Genomic DNA, 9,803 nt, shown 5'->3' with positions numbered 1-9,803 from the left:
TGGCTCTCTTGGAGTAGACAGCTGTGTCCCTATTGTTTTAGTGGAATATAGTGGGATTCAACTACTTTCCCCTTGCCTTAGGAGGTGAAGGGGAGAGCGAGGGGAAAACCAGGGAGGAATGTACCCAGCTGTGCAATGTTAGAGCAAGGCACTTGGAAGCAGGACTCCTGAGCTCTATTCCCAGCTCTGCAAGCGACTTGTCACAGAGGTGATTCTACCCTTGTGGGGTTGAGGGAACGAGAGGTTGTTTATGAAGCACCTGGAGGTCCCTGGCTGCAGGCGCTATGGCAGGGCCAAGCACGCACACACACACTCCCCCAGCACACAAGAGAAGACAGCAGGCCAGAGAAGGGTTTGTCATATTTTAATGACGTTGATCTTTGGTGTTTCCCTCGTTAGCACTCAGACTCTCCCCCTACCCTCCCGCCACAAGCTTGCTGGGATGGAGAGTTACAAACGAAAAGGAAAATCACATTTTAGACTAAAAACAAAATATTATCAGAGCCTTGATTTCTCCACTAGAAACTACATGTACAAGGTCAAGATTTCACATGCAACACCTTACGTCACAGACCCATACCTCATGCCCTGACCTGGAGCTGGAAAGTCACCCCCTCCCCGCCCCAAGAGAAATGCAGCCAGCCAATGGTGCCAGGATACTGGCAGGCTTTGCCAAGATGGCTCATTCACGTTAATATTGGCACAGCTGGGGGTGTGAAAATATTGGCGTATCCTTGTGCTAACTGCATCCTTACTGGGGGAGCCACACCCACCTCACTCCCACCCCCTGCATTTGCCCCCATTCTCTCTCCCCATCGATAGCAGCTCGGTGCTAAGCTGACACTCAAAGAAAAGGTCCTCACTTCTGGGAGGCTCCTGGGTATATAAAGGATGGTGACGCTTAAGCCTGGCTCTTTCTACTCCAGCTCTGCCCCGGGAAGATCGCAGACTGGACAGGAATAATGTTCTCTCTAGTCTCCAAAATGCTGCACCCTTCCCAAGGGGCACTAGGGCCATCCCATGGCGTGGGACTCTGGCCTGGAAGACTCCTCCACTCCATTGGCAGAGCTGGGGCATCAAATCCAGGATATGCCCAATAGGGATGCCTGTCTCTGGAGGACACCGCAGGCCCCCTTCCCTGATATTCGTTCTTCTGCTCAATCCTTGGGGCTGGTGGCAAGCAGGGGGAAAACACTCATGTTAGGAATGGTAACATTTAGAGCACTCCAGGGTTAGGGCTAAGCCCAGGGATTCCCAGTAATCTGGGATATTTACACAAGGCTCAGAAGAGCATTGTTAGGGATCATTAATGTTCTCATAGAAACTGTGCAGGAGCATGGGTGCCGGAAGCTAAGACCAAATAAAGCTTCTTCTCCCTGGGGTCCCTATAGATTTGGTGGCTTCCCTTCCATTTCGGCCCCCTCCTCAATTACCATCATCCTGTCAGAGCCACAATACCCCCACTCTTCCAGCTCCTGATCAACTGTGAGGTACAGGTCTCTGCTTAGCAGTACAAGGGTAGCACCAAGACACAATTCATCTCTACCTGTTCCGCGACTCCCCACTGGTGCTGTCGTTACTATAGTAGTTGGTATTGTCAGGAAGATGGTTATTATTGGTTAGGTCACTGTATTCAATTGGTCCCTCAGTGTCCATAGAGGATTGGGACTGCTCTGGCAGATCCAGTCCATCGGCTCCTTGTCCTTCACTCCTGCCAGGAGCTGTCTGTGGGCTCTGGCCATGCTCTGCCAGCTGCATAGACTCTGAAAGGATCCGTCCCTCCAGCTCAGCTGCCAGCTCGCGCGAGGTGGACTGCTGCATCAAGGCACCATCAGCTCCCATGGATTCCACACCAGTCTGAGAGCTGCGGTGAATCCGGTGACTCACAATGATGTTGTTGCCAAAGCCGCCCATGGATGCCATAGTGGTGCTCTGCTCCCGCTGGACTACAGCAGTCATGCCACCCTCAGCCATCAGCCTCTGGATCCTGCTGAGGGCATCGTCTCCACTGGCCCCATATTCTGGACCTTCACCTGGAGGAGAGAACATAAGAAGTGGCCTGAGTGCACAAGAGACAAGAACTATGGGACAAAGAAAACCATGCTGGTCAGCCAGAACGGAGGAAGCAGAATGGTCAGATGCAGCATGGTGCACATGGACTAGGACAGGTCAGCAACAAGGCACGCTAGCTCCTCTGCAGATGTGCAGGGTTTGCTCCATACAGACCCTGGAGTTTTACTGTATTTTGTTTAACTTTTATTAAAGTGCCAAACGAGAAATTCAACTTTGACATCACACACCCCGCAGAGAAGAACATCTGCCCAAGCCACAGGCCCCCAAAGCTGCCAGCCCATAGGACAGAGGACTGAACAATCCCTGCCAGCCAGCATCAGGGATGGGTAATGTTGCCCTGTCTAAAGGGCCCTGAGGATGGGACACTTGAGGTAAAGCTCCTCAGACAGCCACAGGTGAGTGTGTCCATGGTATCTACACACCACTAAAGCCAGGCTCTCCCACAGAAAACAGTCAATACCACACAACCAAAGTGACAAACCATCCTCAATAACCCACACCCTGCACATGCTACTCCTCTCCGCCGCCATACCAGGGAGGGGAGCAGTCACCACCCCCAGAGCACTGTGAGTCGAACTCCCCTGATGTGCTCCACCTAATCTAGAAAATATCCCCAAGTGGCAGGCCCTGTTGCCTGAGGGTCAGTGCACCAGCCCCAAGCTCACAGGCTGTGATAGGTCCCAAGCCAGCAGACAGGCCCCCCGGCAGACCCCACCCACTCTAAGGCCACGTAGACCAAAAGACAGATTGTGCAGCACGTCTGGTGGGCAAGAGGCTGCTAAGCACAGCACAGCCTCCCCCTCGAGCGGCTGCATTCTGCACTAGCTGCAGCACAGGAGCGGTTTCCAAATGAAAGAGAGAGGCAACGGGACCGGTCCCAGACTGCAGCAAAGATTAATAAGAGTCCTGGAGCCCCCCCTCTACCACACGTTCACACCCATCCTGGGCTCCCTCAGGCTCTAGGAAAGAAAAACAGCATCCCTGAGACACACAGCAGAGTCTGGGAGGAAACTCTTATCAAGCCATGCAGGTGTGGAGTGAAAAGGTCAGAGAGACAGAGAGTTTCTTCCCAGCTATGAGAAAGGTCAGTGAGTCCCCAGGGCCCTGAGGGGAAGAGCACAGCTCAGCATGCACTGCAGTAAACCAAACACTTTGCCATGTGGCAAGAGGGGCTAAGAACTCACCTCCAATGCCCTTCCTCCCTTACCCCACCAAGAATCTCCCAGAGGGGGGTCCCCCCGCCCCTCCAATCAGAGGGAGAGGCCAGGGTTGGAATGGATAGCGATCCATTGCTGTGTGCACAGAGCGACCACAAAGCAAGGTCGGGGCCCGCACATCACCACAGGGGAGAAGACTCAAGAGTCTAAGCATAGGCTCTATGGAGAAAAAAATACTACAAGAAATAAAGCCTAGCAAGAGGAGGAACAAGTCACCAGTGCAGACAGGTCTGGCCCCTGATCCACTTACTCCGTGAGCAGTAAACCTCATCCAGACTGTGCAGGGAAAGGTTCTGAGTCACTGGGATGTGTTAGAATCATCCCACAGAGGGATGCAGTAGCCTACCTGATTCTTATTAAAGAGATAAATTTCACTCCCAGCTCTGCACTGATTAGAACAGAGGAGAAAGGAGCCAGCTTCTCTGGCACCAGGGGAAAGAACACAAATATGAGCAAGACTATAGGGAGTGTGTGTGGGGGGTGTTTAAAAACCAACAAAACACTGAACTAGAGGGCAAAACTGGCACTGCTCCTGGCAGTGGCCTGGATAACATGGCTATAATGAGGGAGCCAAGAGAGATTCAGCCTGGTCCACACACAATTTTTGTACCGTTGTAACTATTTTGATTAAAACTGTGGCGTTTCTTTTTTTAAACCCTGTTACACACATACAGCTTGCCAAATTTTACTATCCAGGGCACCAACAGCGGGCTGGGCACTTCACAGACCGAAACAATTACCAGATCCCTGCCCCATGGAGCTTACGCTAACTAGGCAATACACAGACCAAAGCAGTGGGGGATGGGATGCAGCGACAAGCAGGACCGGATGGGCAGGCTGAGCGCCTGGCTTGGTTTGGAGGTTTCACTTTGGAGGGATGGCTGCTGTAATTTACTGACATTACTTTGAGGAGGAAGGTCTGGTTTGTGGAGGAGAGGGTGGATGCCTGGAGGACAGAGATAGGTGCCTGCACAGAGGTGCAGAGCTGATTGAGTGTGAGGGAAGTCTGTGTGAGGAGGACTGAAGCGCAGAGAGGCAGGCGGGCTGTGCAGGGCTAAGAAGAGGAGGAGGAGCCTGCGTATGATACATGGCGGATGGGAACTAGTGTTGGGACTAGCAGGGCCAGATGTGGTAAGAGCAGCGGCAGGGAAGAGGATCTTTGTGGCAGCATTCCAGGGAACATCTAGGAGGCCAGAGAGGAGGCAGCCACAAGAATCAGGGACCCAACAAGGGTTTTAGCCAGGGGGACAGAGATGAGGAAGTGATTTTGAAGTTGCTGCGTAGGAAGAAGGGCAGGAATTAGAGACAGCATCAATGTGGGAGAGACGGAGGGGAGAACAATGCTGAGGCTTGAGCTTGCTGGGCAGAACGGCACCAGAAAGAACCTAACAATGGAATCCCAGCCTCACAGGTCAGAGATGCTGGTTATTTCAGCTACGCATTAACCTCTCCTCCTGCATTGCCTGGGGAATAACAGGAGAAGTGAGACACACACACGGACAGGAATCATACAGGAGCACACTAGCCACAGAAACGAAATACTAGGTTGTGGGCAAGCTGAACCAGGTGGTTAGCAGCTCTGAATTCTTCCTTTCTGGAGGCAAGTCAAAGCCAGGAGAGCCCCAGGGCAGGTTGTGGGGGGGACCCACATCTTATTGCTGCAGAATGGCTGTTTGAATTTTGGGGGCATGGATGGTGAAGTTCTGAAATCCCATGGATTGGTCTGGATGGTAACAGCCACCATCTGCCTAGGGCAATGGTTTTCAACCTTTTTTCATTTGCAGACCCCTAAAAGATTTTGAATAGAGTTACAGAGCCCTTTGGAAATCTTAGACAGTCTGCAGATCCCCAGGGGTCCACAAACCACAGGCTGAAAACCATTGTTCTATAGCAACGACAATCTTTCGCGGATCCCTTAAAAACATAGTCTGGGGACCCCCCCAGGGGTCCGCAAACCACAGGTTGAAAACCACTGGTCTAGGGAATGCTCTCCAGGACCATGGGAAGAAGAAGGTGCATGAAAAGGGCAGAACATTCTGGGGCAGAATTTATTTTGGTTGAGAGAATTACATGTTTTTACTTTTGAGGTGGTGTGGCCAAAGGCCTCTGGGAGCTAAACAACATCAGCCCAACTGAAAATGAGACTCTTAGCACCAGTCTGGCACAGTGACCAAGATCCCAGAACAGTTACTATAAGGAGCCCCCAATAAACCAGCCCCTCCACCACTAAAGAGGCAATGAAAACACAACACTGCCTCCTCAGAGGGTACATGGAGCACTAGTGTATATAAGGCAAAGATGCAGGCCCTCAGGAGAGAAGGTCTTTCCTCCCATCCTGACAGGACCCTATACAGGGCAGCAGACACGGCCCCTCAGCTGCTGCAGGCTAGGAGGATATTCTACCTAATGACTGGTCACAGTGCATACTCTTGGGACCAGCAGCAGCCAAAGCAGAGTGCAGCTCACAAGTCTAACCCTCACAGCAGTCATGCTGCTGTCTACAATTACTTTTCAAGGGCAGCCACATGTAAAGTGCATTGCACTAATCTAGCCTAGATTGCATGGGTGCGGGTCACCACAGTGCAGAGGGTATCTTCAAGAAAGATTAAATCTCAAGTGAAGAAAGTTTCTTCTAACCACCACCAAGACATGAGAGTCTATGTTCAGCTCTTGGTGGCCATTCCCACAGCATCTACCTAGCTGCCTGGGGTAAACGGTAAAGGGAGGACATTCATTGAGCAAGCAAGTTCCTCCAGACATTTCCCCCTTCTCTGGGCAATACTCCCACCTTTTAGAGGTATAGCTTCGGTCAGTGTCTCATCCTCTGCTAGACAGAGACTGAATGGCTTTGGTAAGAATATCAGGAGCATATTGATCACAATTCAGACCACACCACTGCATGTGAATAAGTCTTTTGTTACTAAGTATCTGGCAATGCTGGAAATAGAAAGCATTAGAAATCCAGAGCTCACAGTATTGGCTAGGGACATGCAAACCAGTTCCTAACTTTAGAGGCTGTAAATACCTGGTATTTCCCTCACCCCCCCCCCCCCCCCCCGCCCATGCACGCCCTGGGGCTACAAGTCAGCCAAGATTGTCAGCTGGCACAGGCGCCAACTTTCTGATTTCCTCGGGAGTGCTCGACCCCTGCTCCGCACCAGGCCCTGCCCCCAATTCCACCCCCTCCCCCAAGGCCCCACCTCATCTCTTCCTGCCCCCACTCCTCCCTCTTCTGCTGATCAGTGGCGGGCAGGAGGCGCTGGGTGGGAGGGGGAGCAGCAGATCAGTGGGGCCCACCGGTGAATGCTGAGCACCTATTTTTTTTCCATGGGTGCTCTGGAGCTGGAGCATTCTTCAGATGCATCTGAAGAAGTGAGGTTCTTACCCACGAAAGCTTATGCTCCCAATACTTCTGTTAGTCTTAAAGGTGCCACAGGATACTCCCTTTTGTTTCTGGATGGGGCACGACCCTGTGACTCTCCAAAGATGAGTCTTTCTGAAATGGTCTCTGCTGCACTAGGTCTTGGGAACATTGTCCCCAGGGCACCACTTTCTTGATTGCTGGTGAATTTTCCACAGCGCTAAGCAGCTCCTGAGAAAAGTCTCTGCATGATCCCAAGTCCTTCCTCGCAGAACACGGTGCTCTTTACTAACAGCTCTCCTCAGAATACCGGGACAACTGGCACAGCAGATGGCTTTAGGTAATGCTCACATTGCAGCAACATGGTCTAGGCCAGGAGACAGTGGCAATTCTTTGTGGGCCAGGAAAGCAGCCAATACCCCACATCAGACCAGAGGCAGAGAATTCAGATTAGCAGGCAGCCAGCTCTGCAAGTGAGGGTATGGAGTGGAATGTGAACGTATCACACAGAGAAGGAACAGCTGCTCATCTTCCACCTGGGTTGCTCCGATGTCAGAATTCATCTCGCAGCAGAAACTAACCTTGAAACACCTGAACTGCTTTGCCATTCACCTGGGATAGGGATAAACCAGCTCCACGCTGTCAGGCACAGAACAGGATCACTGAACCCAGCAAATAGCCCAAAGCCAGCTGGTTGGAACTCCTTCAAGGAATGCAAACATTAAATGGAGCTGCCCATAGCATTTAAGTTATAAGGCACTTCCCAAGGGTCCAAAAGATTCCTATTCCTATTCCAAAACAAATGCAAAGCCATAGGCAGAACTTATGGCTACTTATCCCAAAGAGTAGGGGATTCCACCAGTCTGTGCAGCTGGCCCCAATATCATATTAGTGAGTATGGCAGAATCATCCTCCCCAGTGGTTGGAAACCAACTCAGATGTCCTCTGCCAGGCTGCTCTAGGAAGAGGAGAATTTTGTTTGGAGTAGCAAGACTACAAACTGGGAATGTATAATGACTCCACTAGAGCCAAGAGACAGCAGGCAGGAATTTTATAGCTAGCAGAGGATGTAAAGCACTTTCCACAGGACATACAAAGGGTGTGACATTTATCTTCCCGGGTGCAGGGATGGCAACATAACACATGATTAGCATGGACCCAATGGGCAGTAGGGCTTGGATTGGGCTGATTTGTGGCAGTATGGCATACTGGCACCTCCCTCCAGGTGTTATTTTGTTCTCCAAAATCTCAACTCCCCTTTTTAAAAGAAAGTCAGTCTTTAGCTGTTATGGTTGTGAGCCTCAACAATGGGAACCAAGCGTAAATGATGGAGAGAAATCTATTAAACAAGTCTGCCGAGAACATGGAACAATAGCTCAGAGGTGTGAACTGCCCCTTAACTTAGATGCTCAAGGATAATTCCAATGTCAACATTGTTACCTATTTCACACCTCATGTCAGAAAGGAACAGGAGGGTCACAGTTCTGCACAATTTATTGTGAGGGACGTCTCATTTTGGGACCATACAGGATACCGCCACTTATTTTTCCACAAGCACAAGGATGTAAATTAATATTGGAACGTTTTCAAAAAGCTCTACTCTAGGGAATATTTTGGGAAGTTCTGTGGCCAGTGCTATACAGGAGGTCAGACCAGATGATCACAATGGTCCTGTCTCGTCTTAGAATCTATTAATTGACTCTAGCAGGGCCCATGGCCACATTCAAGCCCCACTAAATGGTAACTAAGCTCAGGGAGCTCCGAGAGCAGGCACAGTCCTTTTGATCATTAGCATGAACTACTCAGCAGTGAATCGCCAAAATGAGACACACAGGTGGAATTTATTTGGTGGGAAGATCTGCGTGTACCACCACCATTTCTCATCCACGGTTTGACCTCTGGAGGGAAGGGAAATTGACAGGGAACCACAAAGGATCCGATGATATATGCCATTCAAACAATCTATCGTCTCTAGCTAGTCCTTTTCATCAGAGGATCTCTTAACTGAACAGTAACTGAATTCACAACACCACATCTGACTATGGTACTACAGTGACATAGCCCCAATGCTAGACATGGCCTTAGATGTGTGTGCGCTCAGCGAGCACTCCTGAGGTCTTTACAGGGTGCTTCACTTACTCCAGGATCCAGGGTCCTGCTGGAATGTTTCAGGCATATGCGATGTCTCCTGGCTACCTGCAGCTTGAGAGCTCAGCATATACTAGCCCAGTGCAATTTCCTGGCTTTATTTTTAGAACCTCTTTCCACTTGTGAGCATCCAGTTCATTAAGTTAGAGAAACAACATCTCTAAGGGCCCAGGTGATAGAGCTATTTGTACTGGGCTGTAAAACAGGCTGGACTGATTACAATCAAATCAGAGAGACCAGAAGCTGCACATGCATGAGGATAGCCATCCTGCCCTGGTCTCCCAAAAGAGGGACAAGATGACCTACTAATAATAGAGCTTCTCATTTTTAGGATACTATGCGCTCATACTGCACTTATCTGCTCAATGGGTAGTAAAGTGTCTGCATTACAACCCCCTAAACACAGGCAGATGCTGGGAGTTGGGATGATAAACGCCACTCACCAGTCTCCCATCAGGGGTTTGTTTGGTTTGAAGTTAATGTAGTGATCAGAAGACAGAGGGACAGATCTATATTGTTAAGGACAGGGATAGGGCAGGCAGACCGTTGCACACGCTTCCCTCACCCAGCTCTGCCAACACTTCTCAAGCTCAACCCGTAGCACCTCTCCTTTAATATTCCAGTCCTGGGCTTCTCCTGATAAACAAATTGTGTTGATTCAGTGATCTGTACAAATGTCAATTAGGGACTAAGCTGGAACGCATCAAACTCATGTCATTTCTGACATGGTCTGGATTAGAAATCACGTTTCCTAAAGGTCGGTGTGTTGGGAGGTCCTCCTTGTTTCTAAGGAGATTTAATTTGGCCCTTAGGCAAGCAAGACCCTCCTCACTGCATCTCTCCATTTGCAGGGAAACTGAGCAATGTAAATACCAACGTTTAACAAAGACTCCGTGTTCGAGCCCAATCGGAATTACTCCTACATCTGTCAACTTAAAAGGAAGCAGGAGACAGACAAAATTTTCAGGAGTCAAAGCATCTTTCAAATATTTCTTAGTGCCTTT

The 9,803-nt window shown here is 50.0% G+C and overlaps 1 protein-coding gene across 5 annotated transcripts in view; it reads right to left on the bottom strand.

Annotated features, from left to right (window-relative positions):
• Positions 1 to 349: 349 nt before the first annotated feature.
• Positions 350 to 9,803, bottom strand: part of AMBRA1 (autophagy and beclin 1 regulator 1) — a 162,295-nt gene continuing 152,841 nt past the window's right edge. For all 5 annotated transcript variants that reach the window (XM_065402400.1, XM_065402401.1, XM_065402402.1 and 2 more), the window contains one exon: positions 350 to 2,033. In XM_065402400.1, the coding sequence (XP_065258472.1) occupies positions 1,543 to 2,033 (491 nt within the window). In that variant the 3' untranslated portion in view covers positions 350 to 1,542. The remainder of the gene's footprint in view (positions 2,034 to 9,803) is intronic.

Source organism: Emys orbicularis, chromosome 4 (assembly GCF_028017835.1).
Source record: "Emys orbicularis isolate rEmyOrb1 chromosome 4, rEmyOrb1.hap1, whole genome shotgun sequence".
Lineage (NCBI taxonomy): Eukaryota > Metazoa > Chordata > Testudines > Emydidae > Emys > Emys orbicularis.
The sequence above is the reverse complement of the archived record's forward strand: the minus strand, read 5'-3'. Positions and strand labels throughout refer to the sequence as shown.